This window comes from Rutilus rutilus (assembly GCF_951802725.1).
Source record: "Rutilus rutilus genome assembly, chromosome: 3".
NCBI lineage: Eukaryota > Metazoa > Chordata > Actinopteri > Cypriniformes > Leuciscidae > Rutilus > Rutilus rutilus.
Window position 1 is genome coordinate 10,231,135 of NC_140211.1, and position 17,388 is coordinate 10,248,522.

The following is a 17,388-nucleotide window of genomic DNA, read 5'->3' on the forward strand; positions in this document are numbered from 1 at the left end:
CAGCTTTTGTGAGCAGAAAAGACTAAAACTATTCTATTGCGCTCGGTTTTCTGAAAGCAAGAAAGAGTCTTATGAAAAGGCCCCGAAAGAAACACGCCTGATCGTAATCAGGTAACCCCGAAAACAGCTCGATTATACCAGACTTCCTTAAGAAAGATTAGTCAACTTTACTAGTCGTCCATCATGCGACACACCCAACTAGTCAGTTTAAAAAAATATGTGTCCCTAACGCAAAAAGCACTTATGTCTACAAATGCAGCATGTAAGAGATCTAATCTCCTGTATTTTCTTCACTCAGGGTGTGTGAAACTTGGCAAAAGTGCTTAGTGAACAAAGCCATGACCTGAGGAGAGACGTAACTAAGAATAGAAGAACAGCACTGGTCACACACGCTAACACACGCTAACATGCCCTGGAATGGGTAACGGGAGTGGGTCTGTCCATCACCTTAAACCTGTCAAACTAGATCTTAAGAAGACTATCCCTCCTTCAGTTTCAGCATATGCTTGCTTTTTCTACACTACACACCCATAGGTTTTAAAGAAACGCAGTCATTGACCCTCCAGCGCACTCCTGTTCCCATAATAACACCAAGCCAAAGCAGAACTAAAGAATAAAAAAACACCCTGATAGAGCCATGTGCCCTTATTCCTCCTTTCTTTAGCTTATCTGGCCATCGTTCTGTCTTCACGGTCTCAGCTGACACCCTCACTCTCAACGGAATGAGCCCTGTCAGGACTGAGATAAAGAGATTATGCACACACGCACACACACACACACACACACACACACACACACTTAATGGAAATGTTCTGTAGATCTGTGAGATTATGATGATCGGTCGATTTGAAAAAGTCAGCTGATTTAAAAACAATGCTCAAGACTATGCTCTCACTATATTTTGCGATAACATTTGTCGATCTTGTGCAGTTACTTGTGATTTTGTGTCTTAAACATTTGGTCTTCTGTTCGAACATTCGTTTGTTGTGAATTCGCTGTGAACACAGTTGCGAATTCGTCTAATTTCGAAGGGAAAATCTGTCAGTAGAAATGAACTAAAATTCACGGTATGCCACAGTTTCCCAATAGATGTTTGTTCATTTGTAGCAGTCATGAATTAACACACAAGTTTGAACTCCTACGCTGATTTAAATATCAATTCCTTGGAGTAAAAATGATCAAAGTTGATGAACTCACACCTCGATTGGTCTCGTGAATTACTGATAGATGCCTTTTAATTCTTGGCACTTTATTTTTTTATGTTGGTATTAAAATGTAGAAAATGTTTGAATAAAAGATTAATGGCAGAAGTTACGGTTATTATTTATTGCTAGGTTTAGTAAAGGATCAGAAAATAATTGGACTAATCGTAAAAATAATCGATTGATTAATCAACTAATCGTAAAGATAATCGGCAGATTAATCGATCATCAAAATAATAGGTAAGTACAGCCCTATATAAATGTAATTTAAAGGAACACTCCACCATTTTTCATATTAAACTATGTTATTCCCTTAACTAAGACGAGTTGATACATACCTCTCTCGTCTCAGTGCGTGCACTCAATCGCTCTGGCGCGCGGCGACACTTTGATAGCACTTAGCTTAGCCCAGTTCATTCATTAGGATCCAAACAGAGATGAAGCTAGAAGCGACCAAACACCTCCACGTTTTCCCTATTTAAATACAGTTACACGAGTAGTTACACGACCAAGTATGGTGACACAAAATAAAACGTGGCGCTTCTAAGCGGGTAAAAAGGATAACTATAATGTATGGCGGAATAGCACTTGAAGTTGGGAGCACTTCGACTCGGCGCAGTAAAAAGTCGCGCCTGAAAAATCCTCTCCCTCTCACTTCTGTCATTAGAACCAACGTGACTTTTTACTGCGCCGAGTCGAAGTGCTCCCATAGTTAACCTTTTTACCCGCTTAGAAGCGCCACGTTTTATTTTGTGTCACCATACTTGGTCGTGTAACTACTCGTGTAACTGTATTTAAATAGGGAAAACGTGGAGGTGTTTGGTCGCTTCTAGCTTCATCTCTGTTTGGATCCTAATGAATGAACTGGGCTAAGCTAAGTGCTATCAAAGTGTCGCCGCGCGCCAGAGCGATTGAGTGCACGCACTGAGACGAAAGAAGTATGTATCAACTCGTCTTAGTTAAGGGAATAACATAGTTTAATATGAAAAAGCGGTGGAGTGTTCCTTTAATTTCATTCTGACTCATAATTTTTTTGTGTCGAAGCCAGTTAAAATATAGACAAAACCAATCGTAAAAATAATCGACAGATTAATCGATCATTAAAATAATAGTTCAGTACAGCTCTATATAAATGTAATTGAATTCATTCTGACTCAAAAAAAAAATATATTGTGGTAAGCCCAGTTAAAATATAGGCAAAAACAAATCTGAACTACTGACCTGATGAGGTCAGCAGAAACAATCCCTGAAATGAATAATAATAATACAAAAAGAGCTTGTATGGATGATAGAAAAGAGGAAAATAGGAGAGATGAGGCAAAGAGACAAGAATAGACATGATGCTCAGAAAGACGCAATAAACCGGCCTCAAGACTTGAGGAAGAACTGTCTCTCTGAGGTCGCAGAGGAAGAAAAACCGAGGCAAGGTCGTACGCTTCACTATGGCAACCGTGCGCATCTCTGCTTCTTTGACGCAATAAGACGGCGGATGAAACTTGCCAACTCTCTCAGTCTTGTTCTTTTCCTCTCGTCCCCCATTGAAACGCGGGCTCCTTACTTGCGTGTGTCGTGAGTCATTGTTTGGCCTTGGTCTACGTTGTGCAATAGAACTATTGAAATAAAACTGAATGAGTGTCACACATGGGTAAATAACGTATAGGTGAAAGGACTTATTCGGTTAGGCACATTCAGATCCAGAACGAACACATGGAATGGTGAATATATGATAAGATTCATCCATTGCTCATTCACTTTAATGTGAATTTGCTTTGTCGACGCAAGCAAGAACATGGGCCTGTTGCACAAAATGACAGCGTGTTCTTGCATTACTGAGAAAGCAAACCTCAGAGCTCAAGAGGGCGATAAAGTTACCTGTGCTATTAAATCGGATGTGTTATTGATAGCTTAACTGCTGTTTTGGGCACTTGTGATCCATAAATATCACCTGCTGCAATATTTCAACCACCTAAAACAGCAGGACGTTCTGAAACACTAAACGTGAATACAGTGATAATAAAAGACCAAATTCAGTGTACAGCTTATTGATGATCCATAGATTAATACAGACGAGTTAAGCAGAGAATACGAAAGCAACACGCTAAATGGTAAGCATTTTCTTTATAATGGTTTTCAATGGAAAAAAACGCTTCATGAGAAACTGCATGTACATACTTATTGTCTTCTCTTTTATGAGTACTGTGAATTCAGACATACAACTCTTGTCACATACTGTTTTTCGCTTACTATACAGTGAGGAAGTATGCGATTTTGGACGTAGCTTATGAATTGCTTCTCCACTAGTTCTTGGCCTGAATGAGAACATAGACCATTAAAGATGACAACAGTGTCCCTTGTGAATAAAGCTGAGACATATTTTGCAACAACGCATGAAATAAAGCTTGCATAGCTATGAGCGTTTGCAATCACATCCTTGCATACATATGTTTTGGGCCTAAGTCTTGCTCTCCTTTCTCCCTTGCTCTGTCTAGAAAAGGGATTGAATGGTCTATTCATCCTTGACGCTCTGAAATCCTCCCATTTCCTCTCTCTCCGTGCAGTCAATGGGAGATTAAGCGTCAAAAGGCAGTAGCCCTGGACTGAACTGATGCCACTCTCACACACACTCACCCTGCGTTAAACCCACAGCTGGGCACTTGTGTAATGCGTTGACAGCTGGGCACGCACCCAGAAACACACTCTGTACAATCTGTGTAAATTCTACCCTGTTCGTCTCATTCTGCCGCACACCCTGATGCCATAAAAGTGCAACTCTACAATCACTTCTGCTGAGTTAAGCAGGCCCACCGAATACACGAGTGGAGGCACAAAGCAGTCGTGCGGGTGGAGGGGGGGGGGGGGGGGGGTTTGGGAGGGGCCGTAGCACATCGCCTCTAAGGATTGTGGGTATAGCTGCAGGTGCAGTGGGGTCGACATTACCAGAGATGGTCTTATTATTGGGTGATACGAGGGTCTGTGGCTCGAGAAAGTGTAACGGCTAACTTGGATCACGTGTGCCTTGATAACCAATCACATTACAGCCTTGACATCACTGAATTTTGTTCGGAGTTGTGCGACAGTCAACTGTTTGTGGATACCAATCGATCCAAAAATGAACGTTTAAAGGGACAGTTCACCCAAAAATGAAAATTATGTCATAATTTACTCACTCAATAAACTTATACAGTTTTGGAACAACTTGAGGGTGAGTAAATGATGACAGAATTAAAATTTTGGGGTGAACTATCCCTTTAAGAGCAAACATATTGAAGATTAGCCAATGGGCTGTCGATTTATTAAAGGGGTGGTTGATTATGATTTCACTTTTCTAACTTTAGTTAGTGTGTAATGTTGCTGTTTGAGCATAAACAACATCTGCAAAGTCACGACACTCAAAGTTCAAAGCAAAGGGAGATATTTTCTTTTAAAGAAATTCCTTTTTAAGGACTACAACAAACGGCTGGTAGGGACTACACTACATTCCTCCCGGGTTAGTGACATCACCAACCCTAAAATTTACAAGACGGAATATGCTAATCAATGACTAGAAGATAACTACACATAGGCTACATAAATTAATCAACTAAACATTCAGAAACGTACGGCTGCTTCTACATGTTGTCACTTCTTCTTGAGTCTCTCCATCTTCCTGACTTCGGTTTGAACATAAAAGGCTAAAAGTTTTTGAAATTGTCAGTGCATGTCTGTGTGAGGTAAAATGAGCTGTTGTAGCTCCGCCCTCTGTGCCGGGAGCAGCAGCTCATTTGCATTTAAAGGAACAGACACAAAACGGTGCGTTTTTTCTCACCCTCAAAAAGTGACAACTTTAACATGCTATATAAAAATATCTGTGAGGTATTTTGAGCTAAAACTTCACACACACACTCTGGGGACATCAAAGATTTATTTTACATCTTGTGAAAAGGGATTTATACCACCCCTTTAAATGATAAGCCGTTTTCCACCAAAAGCACTTTATTTAGTGTGGTGAAGCCTCTCCTTCATTGACATCCATTAAAAAACGGCCTCTTGTCTCCTTCCCAGTGTACCGCAGCGTTAGCAGGCATTACGCTTTTTTTGCTAACCTTGTAGGCTTGCCTTCAAGTGGCTTTGATATTACTGACAGATGTAGAGACTTTGACATAATCACTGTCTACACACTACACGTAATACATAGACAAACATTACATAACCACATCACTGGAATTAATACATATTTTTTATTTATTAAACATTACAACATGTCTTCTTACATGTATATAAGAAGACATCTGGGTGCAAAAGAGGGTTAACGTTAAACGTGGATCATGTACTTGCAGTAAATGATCCGGGATATTATACACACACACACACCTGTGTGATGGTCTATAGACTGATGAAGGATAGTGTTGTAGGTTTTGTAAGGCACATCAACAGATCTTAAATCTGAAACCTAATTCAGTCTCTAATCACTAAAACCCAAACATAACAGCTCCATTCATAGAACTGGACCAGCAGCCATCAGATATACACACACACACACACACACACACACACACACACACAGTTACTACCTGGACTGTAAGGAGATTTGAAGCTTTAGTCTTTTGAATTAGGATCGCTGAGCCCTTTCACTTCACTCACATGCACAAACATCTAATTCAGTATTTGAGTCTTAAAGGTAAAGTATATGGAAGTAAAATAATGACAAATGTTTTTGAAACAAAAAAGCTTGTTGACTTGCACTACTTGAAAAAAATATGCATTGCATTAACCCTGCATGCATTTTTATGGGCAGAAATTCAACATGGTTGTATATTTAAGCTGTGAATCTTTCAATTCAAAACATTTCACACACGTTTTCATTAATAAAAATTAAATAATCCATATTCACCTTTCAGATTTCACTTCCAAAATATTCATTCCGTTTAAAAATATTCGACAGGCAATTTTCGGTCCATTTTATTTCGCTTTACAAATTCAGTGTTTCAAATTCGACAGAAAATTCAACATTTGACATCCGGGAACGGCAGGAATATCAGTAGATTGCCGATTGATAATCTCCAACTGTTAGTGAGCCTCACCAGCAGGAGGTGCAAGCGGCTGTTGACGAAGAACTCTATAGAGCAACGGGTGAGAGACTCATTCATTCACAAAAACGGATTTACAGAAATGGAGCAAGCGGTAAGTATTTGTGATGATGATCAGGGCCAGTATATATATGGAAAAGCTGATAAAGACACAAAAGCTGTGTTAACATTTAAGTCTTCACAGTTATTTTTGCACATGTAAGCAGCTTTCTCTACCGTGAACGAGATTATAATGTTATTCCCCGATGCTGATGTACAGATAAAATGTTAAATCTGAGGTAGTAGACATATATTTCTCTCGGATGTTTCGTTTTCTTAACTTTATATTGCGGTGATGTGCTGCAATACTAGTGTTTCCCTCAATACGTCATTCTCCAGGATTCCCCTGCGGTCAGGACACTTAATGCTTAATGGATTAATACAGTAATAAGAAAGACGAAAGTAGGCTATACCAGATATAGGAACAGGCAAGCGGACTCAGAATATGAACGTAACGCGCAAAGTTTCACGCTGAGCGCTTCCCAGTGAAATACTGGCATAAAGTTGGCTTCACACTGGATATTCAATATTATATATTCGCACATTTAGGGACCGTCTCTAAAGTTACATACGACATTGCTACACGCGTTTCTAACTTCAATAGCATAATGACATAAAACCAACTGTAAAGTGTTCATGTAGGTGCATGCCAGGCATGATGCACACCTTTTAGATTTTTGATATTTAATACTAATAAAATGTCAAATCAGTTTCAGTTCACTACCACATGATCTCATATTTATTTTAATATCACCTAGGCCTATCTAAAAATACAATAATATTGTGAAATATTTTTACAATTTAAAATAACCATTTTCTATATAGTATCATAGTAGTATGTATAATATATACTTAAAAATATAATGTAAAATGTAAAAAAAATGTGCAGCCATTACTCCTGTCTTCAGTGTCACATGATTCTTCAGAAATCATTTTAATATTGATACTGATTTGTTGCTAAAGAAACATTTTGTATTATTATCACCTATCATTGATTATTTGGTTAACAGGAAGCAAAGTGATTTCAAATAGAAATCTAACATAATTGTCTTAACTGTCCACTTTTGATCAATTTGATGCATCCTTGCATCCTTTTCTTGAAAATAAAAAGATTACCGACTCCATACTTTTGAATGGTAGTGTGTAATCAAAGATGTTTGAAAACATAAGGATAATAAAAAAGAAAAAAAAGGAAAATTCTGCCACCATTCACTTTACCCTCATGTTTCTCCACAACTGGATGACTTTCTTCTGAGGAGTACAAAAAAAGATATTATGCAGCATCAGCCATCATTCGTCTCACTGTGTATGGAAGAAAGATGCAATGATGACTGAGGCTGTCAGTCCCTAACATGCTGTCTACTGTCTCCTTTTGTGTTTCACAGAAGAAAAGTCATACAGGATTGGAAGTGGAAAAGCATGAGGGTGAGTAAACGATGTCAGAATTTTTTGGGTGAAAGAAACCCTTTTAATAATTTTTTCACACAAAATAAAATTAACCGCATTTATTTCCAAGATGATAACTGTATTCCACTTGTTGAAATAAACAATGTTTTTAGAATAATGTGTTGGTTTCACATACTATTTTTCAAAATGTATGCATTATGTTATTGTTCCATTTCAAACATTTTGCCACACGGACTTTAGGGAAGTCTACCTACAAGTGACTTATTTATGGTCTTCTCTGCATACAAAACTGGGAGAGGAGGAAATATTTCAACACTGGAAAATGTTTTACTCGCCACACCTTAAGAAAATGCCAGTTCTATACGCTGTCACCTGAGCAATTCTACAGCCCACGTCAACACCCGATTCCCATTCACCTGGCTATTCAAAGTATTCAAATGTACAAATAACCCATATATTCTCAGGGTAACCATGATGATATCTGAAAAGCCCCGAGGAAAAGAGCAGCTATCGAGCCCAGGTGTGCGCTTTCTCTTCAGAAACACACACCTTTGTTCGTCTTTCTCAGCTAAATCTGTTTTACAAGGACATCCAATATTACCTTCCCAAGCCCGTCCTACTTTCTGCCCTCCTGGACCAGTGCTACTTAACAACTATAGCTACAAAATTTAGTGCGTTTTAGCTCAAATTAATCAGACTAACCGTAGGATATCTCAGTCACTTCGATTAAATCACAACCGTACAGTATTATGTAATTAAATAAAATCGAATGTAAAATTCCTCTTTCCGATACGCAACTTTTACGTCAAAGCAGTCCAGGCACATTTACAGCTGCATGAGCAGCATATAATCCTGTTGGGATTATTCTGGAGGAACTCTGTGTTCCAGGAGATCTGCTGGCGCATTGGCTTGTCCACTCTCCAGCTCCACGGGGTTTGCTGGGACATGGGATCCTATGGGACCGTACGTTACTCCGCCCCATCGACGTTCATAAATAACCACAGATTACCTACTGTCAACTTTAATCCATCTCAGTCTCTCGCTATATCTTTCTTTCCATCTCTCTTTCTCTCATGTATACTCACACTTTCCATCTCTCGCTTTCGCTTGCTGGCTGACCACTATCAAACCAGCTACAACCAGATTTGGGTCCGTCAGGACTACTGGGCTACCGGAGGATGACTCAGTTTTATGACATCTATCAGTAATAAACCAATAATTATAGAAGAGATTATTAGTTATTATGTAGGTACACAGTTCATGTGTAAGGGATGCTATAAATAAACTTGGAAAATATTGACATTGATAAACATACTGGTAAGACTTGAGTGAATCAGTTGTGAATTCTTAAGACTCAAAGCAAAACATATCTGCGTTTTCTTAGAAGTAAGAAAAATCCATTCCATGGATTTATACATTTAGGTGGACTATCATCGACAGGTTTCCAATGCAGACCTTAGAGGGAAAAACAAAGACAGATTTCTGGATGAGTGCCTGGTGAATAGTATTAATGTCCCCCTGTAATCAATCATTTGATCCCTTAAACTCATCTTTGAACACCAAAATGACGTATTTAAACGTTTTTTTCCTTGAAAACAATTCGTCATGCCTTAAAATAGCTTGAATGTAACTCTACACCCCTTGCCTCATTTAGTATACGCAGTTCTATGAATATGCAAATGAGCCCCGCCTCCACTCACTCACACCAGCTCAGAGATCCACTCGTTGACCTGATTGGTTAAAAGGTGGTTAGTTTGGTGTTGTCAGAAACACCAGTGATTTCAAACCGCATCTTTGGTTCAATGCAGTTTTAAGGAGAAAATACTCAGCAATGGTGTTGACTTATGAGTTTGCACATGGTTTGTCTTAAAGCACATTAAAAACACCACATAGACATATAAACAACATTAAAAACTTGATTTTCACCACAAGGTGACTTTAAGACTCAGTGTTTGTGAAAGCGGGATCACAGATTTTATATTTAACATATTTAAGTATATTTTATATTTAAGCAATATATATATATACACACACACTATATATATATATATATATATATATATGTGTGTTTATCAACATTATACCACAATTGCTGTACTAAACCCGGAATATCCCTAGAATAATTTTGGCCTCTTAGCCAGATGTGGTTGGGTGTGCATGTACTGCAAAGCATAAATTAAGTCCCAGAGTAGCATTTACAAGTATGCATAGGTTTAAGGGTACACAAGTGCCCAAGGAACGACATTCTCTGAATAAATGGTGTCACAAAGTGTGCATATGTGTGCAGACTGTGGCGGAAATCTAAACTATGATCCAGTTAAGCAAAAACCCCATGAGTAGTAAAAAAAAAAAAACATTTTTATTACCCAGTTAAGCAACTATATCAGTGTAGGGGACCGTTACAAAACTGCTAAAGTGTCTATGTGTGTACTAGGTGTATCGTTTTTTTGTGTGGGATTAGGAGATTTGAAAATGATCTCAACTTCACTTTACCCATAACTCTTCATTTAGGTAAATGTTATCTTGTGGTTATGATTTGGATGAATGATCTCTCTCACTCTCTCTCTTTAACACACTGGCACAGTAGAGGAATTCACCTCCCTCGGTGCCAGTAGCTGTGCTTGTCTAAATCCAGTGCTTTCTAGCACACTCAGATACACGTGGCACTACCACACATCAAGAGCGCAGTCCTGCCAGAGCTTCACACTGTCTTAGCGTGTGTATGGGTGTGAAGGTGTGTGTCGAAGAGACTTTGAGAAAAATATATTAAGAGGCTGTCGTGCCAATAGGAGGATACTTTCCCTCTCATGCACATACAATAAAAAAGCCTCATTATATACCATCCTAACTATTTCTCAGGCTTTCTGATGCCATTCCTTTCACCCTCAACTTTCTCTCTCACCACTTTCCTTCCATTTTCTTCCAGTATCGCAACCTCTAATTCTTCTCATTCTCTATTTTCTTTCCCTCGACTGCGTGTGGGAGTTTGGATGTGGCCAGCGAGACCCAATCTGGAGTTCAGCCAAGGAAACTGCTTTCATCGTTGTTCCCTCAAAAGCACTGAAAAATGAAATGTTCATACGATTTCCTCAACTCCCACAACTTGAAAACACAATCTGACTCTGTTTCTCTCGTCTGTCTCTCACTTACTTTCCCATCTTTTCTCCATCTGCCATTCACACACTGTCTGTCGGTCTCGCGTTTTCTCTCTCTCACTCCCATTGTGCCATCTCTTTCTCACCCTTGTACCATATCTCCCTCCTCCTCTCATTCCATTTAATCCTTCCTCAAATTAAGGAGGTGGAGGGGGGGGGGGGACTTCCCATTCCACATTCTCTCCCAAAAATCTATTTTTGTCTGTGCTCTCTTACTCTACTCGGACTGAAACATTTTATTGAAAAAAGAAGAAAAAAAAAACACGGAGCAAGGGAGCGATGAGTTCAAGCCTACTGGAGCTGAAACACACACGCAAGGGCAGAGACACACATACACACACACACACACACACACACATAAAGAGCAGCCAGGGAGAAAAGCCACAAACAAAAGGATCATTTATTACATGCAGAAAAGGGGGGTTTGTGGTTGTGACCACGTTGGACCAGCACAACGTTGGCCCCTTCTCAACATTCACAGCCAGCACGCCGCATTCCCCCCAGTGCCCATGCCATGCCGTCCACTAACTGCAAAAGACTCACCCACTCGCTGCTGCAAAAAAAGAGCCAGTCTCATTCACTCTTCTTTCTCTAGTTTTTAATCCAACTCTACACTCTGTGATAGTCTTATCATTTGATTTGAGATCAGGCTGCAAATCCGGGCCATCAGCATTTGATTTTTTAGCAAAAAACAAAGAAAGCGATACTCAGATCAAAGACTTCTACAAACGACCACTGCATGCTTTCTCCTATTCCGCAAGGGTCACTGTTTTCTCGCATAACATAAACTGAACACGGAGATTCAGACATGTGTGGTTTGCCTGCTCTGTCGATATTTGTACAAAAGGACAATTTATGCAAACATCCCATCACTGAACGGCAAACCCGAATCTAGCCACAAACCCATACGTGCATTTAAAACACGCAGAGAGAACTCAAAGAGACGGTAACTTAAACAGAATGAAAAGACTGTATTTAGCCATTTACCCTGTAATTATCATAACTATCGAGGACACTTTAATGTTTTAGCTCAAAGATAAACTCTGGAAAATTCGAAAATACATTTAAAATAGTAAATCAAATTTAGGATCCAAGGGACTGACAGAGGCGGCAGACAAAACCAATGGTTATGAGATTTGCAAAAGGCAACTTTCCATTGCTCTCTGATCAGTATTGTTGGCATTGTAATGGCTGGTAGACAGGTGGCTCCTGTACATGCATATAGAGGCACCAGGTGGATATGAATAAAGAACAAAAGTGAACCATGGCCTCAAAGTTTTGTTATGGAACAGGCTGTACTCTGTTTTCAGTGCATCATCACAACCTGTTATTGACTAAAGCAGAACTAAAGATGAGATAAATACAGCAACACACTGAAAAGACATCAGACACGATTCTGTCATCAGGTGTTTTAAATAGGTGCTAATATATTACAGTGTAATATAAGTTTACATACTCCTTGCAGAATTTGCTAAATGTTTTTCATTCATTAAAAATAATAAAAATTGCATTTTATTTATTACTGCCCTCGGTGTCCTCTCATTTCACATTATTGATATTTATATTCCGAGACAAAAATAACAGAATGTTCACACATTATCCTTTTAAATAGTACATTTTATGCATTTGGAAGGTGCTTTTATTCACAGCAACTTACACTGCATCCAAGGTATGCATTTTATAAATTTGCAGCGATAAATTACTGTTTGTATGTTCTGTGAAAAGGAAACACATTTAATTTAAAACCAAGTAGAGTAAAATTTTGAACAGGATGATCGGTGTAAAAATATTATTTTGTCTTGTGGGAAATATCCTATGAAATATCTAGCTTCTGAAAAGCAGTAAAAAAAAAAAAAAGAAGATCTATTATCTATTATATTTGTATAAATTCTGCAAGAGATTTATAAACCAAGCAGACAAAGTATGCAAACTTAGGCACTGAATTGTAAAATGGACCTGTTCGGTTTGGTGAAGCTATGAATAAATCTTATATTGTATGTGAAATTTAGAATTCAATACTTTTCAGACTAAACTCATTTTTATATTAGAGCTGATCTTACCTGTACCATCATTGCTGCTGCTGCTACCTTGGTGTGTCCGTAGCTCCTCTGACTTGTAAAAGTCAATGCTAGCATACATGTTGAGGTTTGAAGCACTCCCGCCTGAACCTCCAGCTCCTACGGAGCTCCCTGCTGCTCCTCCACCCAGCACAGAGGAAAAGATACGGGCAGCAGGTGTGTGGACAGCTGCTTGCCCATCTGTAGCAGCATGGGAGCTTTCCTTGTTAGCCAGGTCCAAGTCTATGTAATTGAGGCCCTGTTCCATGGATGATGTCTGTGAAACAGATAGACTGGGTAGTCCAGGGTTGATGTATTGAGATGAGATGTCTGCTGAGCCACTGTTCCCCCGAAGCATACCATCAAAACCAAGTCGACGGCCCATAACTTGAGAGTGATCAGGGAATGCAGAGGATGTTGCAGAGCAAGGTAGAAGTGAGGAAGGAGCTTGGAACGTTTCAGAGCAATGGCGTCGACAACCTTGTGGATCTGCTCGGATTACTTTAGCCCCGTGATCTGGGTTTGGGACTTTGGCAAGTGGAAAGTCTAGTCCCAGTCCCAAACCTAGGGCTGGAACTACTGACTCAGGCTGGTCTGGCAAAGAGGCTTTTGGTGATGTAGAACTTAACGTGCTGCCTGAGTTCAGGCTAAAGGCCATCTTTGTGTAGTCACCACAGGCTGTGGGTGGGTCTCCTGGCTGTGGTACAAACACCTGCCTGCTTTTTCTAAGTCCCATCTCACTCTCTGCATCATCCTCATTTAGAACTGAAGAGCTGTGCTCATCATGAGCTTTAGGGGCTGCTGCAGGCGTGACAGGAGGGGTAGGGAATGAGGGAAACCCAAGTGGTGTGAGGGAGATAGGCGAGGGGGATAGTGAGACTCCTAGCTCCATATTGACATACTCAGAAGCAGTTAATGGAGAAATGGGGGTGGAGGAGCTATGTGAGAAGGGCATAAACCCAGCAACACAAGAGGTAGGCCTGGGTAAGTGGCGGTGGGTATTAGATGGAAGAAAGGCATCTTGCCGAAATCCTCCGGTTCCATTACCTCCTGCCTTTTGGTTCCTCTCACCCTTAAACTCAATGCTGACATACTCCCCAGGGCTCTTAGGCTCGGGAGGAAGGGGTGTCTCACGGACTCTGGGTAAAGTGTTGGCTTTAGAGACATCCACAAACAGGCTAAGAGGTCGGCCCCGCTGACCAGGATGCCCTTGCTTTACCCTTCCAGACCCTTGTCTTTGCTGCAAGGATCCTTGCTCAATGTCCTTTGCAGTTGCACCTGCTGCTCTTCCTGTCAATTTGACGGCCTTTTCTTCACCTTCACCCAGGCTCTCACTGCTAGCAGAACTGGAGGAGTATGAGGACGACGAAAGGGACAGATGTCGGCCAACAGGGGGTTCCTGATGCTTGGACTTGCTGTTACCAAGCCCCCTACCTCCACCCAGACCTCTACCACCATTAACCAAATGCTTCCCTCTTCCTGGCCCTTCCTCAAAGTGTGTTGAGGGATTATGTTTGTATGAGCGGGGTAGAGAATAATAAGAATATACCATCTTGGGTGGAGGCTGCTGAGGATGCAGGTCACATGGAGTGTGGGGCTCAGGTGGTGGTGGGGTACTATTGGCAGAGCGGGCACTTATAGGTGACATATTCATGTAGTCACTGCCAGTTCGGCTGTCGGCACTGCTACTCCCAACCCAGGCAGTAGGGACCCCTCGTTGGTCTGGTGAACAGCTACTATTGGGAGACATCATCATGTAGCCATCTGTACCAGAAGGTGGTGGACGGATCTGCCGTGGGGGTGAAATGCTATTATTGGGGGTCATGGCCATGTAGTCATCTGCAGACTTTGAGTCTGGATCTGAAACTGTTACTGAGAGGGAGTGAGAAAGAGATACTGGGGGAGCTGAAACTCCTGGTAACATGGACATGTAGCCATTATCTACTGCTCCATTAGCTCTTCCAATGACGGCAGGGACACTCGTTTCATTGCTACCAGCATCACCTTTAACCTCTGCAGCTACTTCCAAGTATCCCGTTTCACTTGCTGTCGCTCCAGAATCCTGCCTTGATTCAAAGGATTCTCGGCCGGTGGTGTGAGTCATAATTGCATAGTCATCCTCTTCAGCAGCTTCTTCCCCAGTTCGACGGAGTGGTGCAAGTCTCTCTAAGGCCATGGGTGGGAGGGAGGCCCGCTTGCTCATTAGCCTGCGCTCTGCTTCACATTCTCTGCTAGAAGAGCGCCTCAGAACCCTCCTGGTCTGTGGCAATGCATTTTGGCTTGACTGAGTTTTGGAAGCTCCTCTCTGACTCATAAGGATGTAGTTGGATGCTTCATCCCCAAGAGTATGCCCACCTGAGCTACCTGCAGACCCTGGCTGCATAGTTGGGGTTAGCAGAGAGTGCTCACCAGGGCTGGAGCCGTATTCATCCGAAGATCCGTAGTCGCTAAGAGAACCAGAGACAGAGGGCTGTCTGAGAGGTATTCTACTGTACACGCTACCATTACCACCCCCAACACTGCTGTTCGTCCCCGTTCCAATTGCACAAAACTCAGATCCATGTCCTGTCCCAGAAGGCAGGCTTGGTGCAGCTGGGGTTGAGGTGGATCTCATTAGTGCATGCTGTGCCTTGACTGGGGTTTGAACACGAACAGATGTTGATCTCAGTATAGGGGTATTGGAGCATGACCCATTAGTCGTTGGACTTGAGCATGAAGCAATCCCTCCAGTTGTTGCACCACCTCCATCATCAAATTTTCCACCATCACTGGATGTTCGAGTTCGGGGGAAGCTGTGACGAGAAGTCGGAGAAGTGTTATTACATCCTCCAGTTGTCCCTGGTGGCTCGGTCCGTGGGCGTCTTGTGAATCCAACCTGGCTGGGTGGAGGATTAGGGTGATGCCGTCGAGATGGAACACTAATAGGATTTGATGCCGTGTTGCCTCCTCCCACTCCTGCAGCAGCTGACTGTGACTTGCTACGTTGGCGAAACTCCTCACTCAGGGCCTTCATGGCTTCCAGCAGAGTCTCATGCATATTCTGTGCTACCACAGAATCTTCCACTTGCATCCAAAACTCTCCAGGGCCAGTTACTGCTGAACGACCCACCTCCACGAAGAAGAAGTTTTCAGAATGACCACAACGCCTCACATTCATCAGCTGGAGCACAACAGCGGCTGCATCAGAGTTTAGCTTGACAAAGTTGACTGTCTTCTCAGTCAGACAGAGCCTGTAGATGCCAACCAGGTTCTTGGCTTGGCCAAGACCTTTAGGCCAAACTTTTACTTGCCAAACCTCCTTGAAGGCAGGACCAGGGGTTGGTATTCCATAGTCTCCCCCATTTGCACTGTCACAGAGTGCTTTACCTGCAGAGAGAGAGAGAGAGAGAGAGAAACATGTCAGTATAACCATACACAATCAGATAAATTTAGCAATCCACCATATAAACTCAAAGTAAGCACATCTTAATATAACTTTTAAATAAACAAAAAAAGTAATGTATCATGTAAAATGTGACCAAAAGGCATTTTAGTAAATATATATATATATATATATATATATACACTCAATTCTAGAAATGTCTGAGTAAGCAGAAAGCTTCGTCTTTTAAAACTAGAAGTGGTTTGTTAACAAGTGCAAACAAGGAGGACAAAGGTCACTGATAAAGGCTGAAGTCAATGGGCCATTACTAATACAACTGCAAATGAACACTTGATACTCATATGAGATGCACTGTGAGTCAACAGCTAACAGTCAATACTGCAGTGTATGCAATGTGTCCCAGGGGATAAAAAGATTAACAATCTGTGGCCTACAGAATCATTCAATTATAAGAATAAAGCAGCAAAAGAAGCCTTTTAAAATAACTAGCAGAGAAAACCAAACATGACTGTCACACTTCACTTTCGAAAAGTTCCAGCATTAGTCATTGAACATTGAACATATAGGGCCCTATTTTAACGATCTGAAACGCAAGTGTCAAAGCGCAAAGCGCAAGTAACTTTGTGGGCGGGTCTCGGCGCTGTTGCTATTTTCCCGGCGGGATAAATGACTCTTGCGCCGGGCGCAAATCTAAAAGGGGTTGGTCTGAAGTAGCTTCATTATTCATAGGTGTGGTTTGGGCGTAACGTGAAATAAACCAATCAGAGCATCATCTCACATTCCCTTTAAGAACAGACGCACTTTTTCCTTGGCGTATTGCTATTATAACGGCGGATTTGCCAGGCGCGCGCCAAGAGCGGTTCACAGCCGAGGAAACCAACGCTCTCGTCACGGCCGTAAAAGAGAGAGAAGTGACATTGGGGATGGGAGAAACACACCCAAATTAGCTTCGGTTAAACAGGCATATAATAATGTGGGTAAATGTGTAAGCTAGATGTATGCTTTTATAATAAATTATTATATTTATAATAAATTGTCTATCTATCTATCTATCTATCTATCGTTTGTAATAATATGATT

At 41.2% G+C, this 17,388-nt stretch overlaps 1 protein-coding gene across 1 annotated transcript in view; it reads right to left on the reverse strand.

Moving 5' to 3' along the window:
* The window catches only part of LOC311287081 (insulin receptor substrate 1-B), a 53,923-nt gene that overhangs the window by 19,517 nt on the left and 17,018 nt on the right, over positions 1-17,388 (reverse strand). The window contains exon 2 of the mRNA XM_084403672.1: positions 12,930-16,292. Within this exon, the coding sequence (XP_084259798.1) occupies positions 12,930-16,292 (3,363 nt within the window). The remainder of the gene's footprint in view (positions 1-12,929; positions 16,293-17,388) is intronic.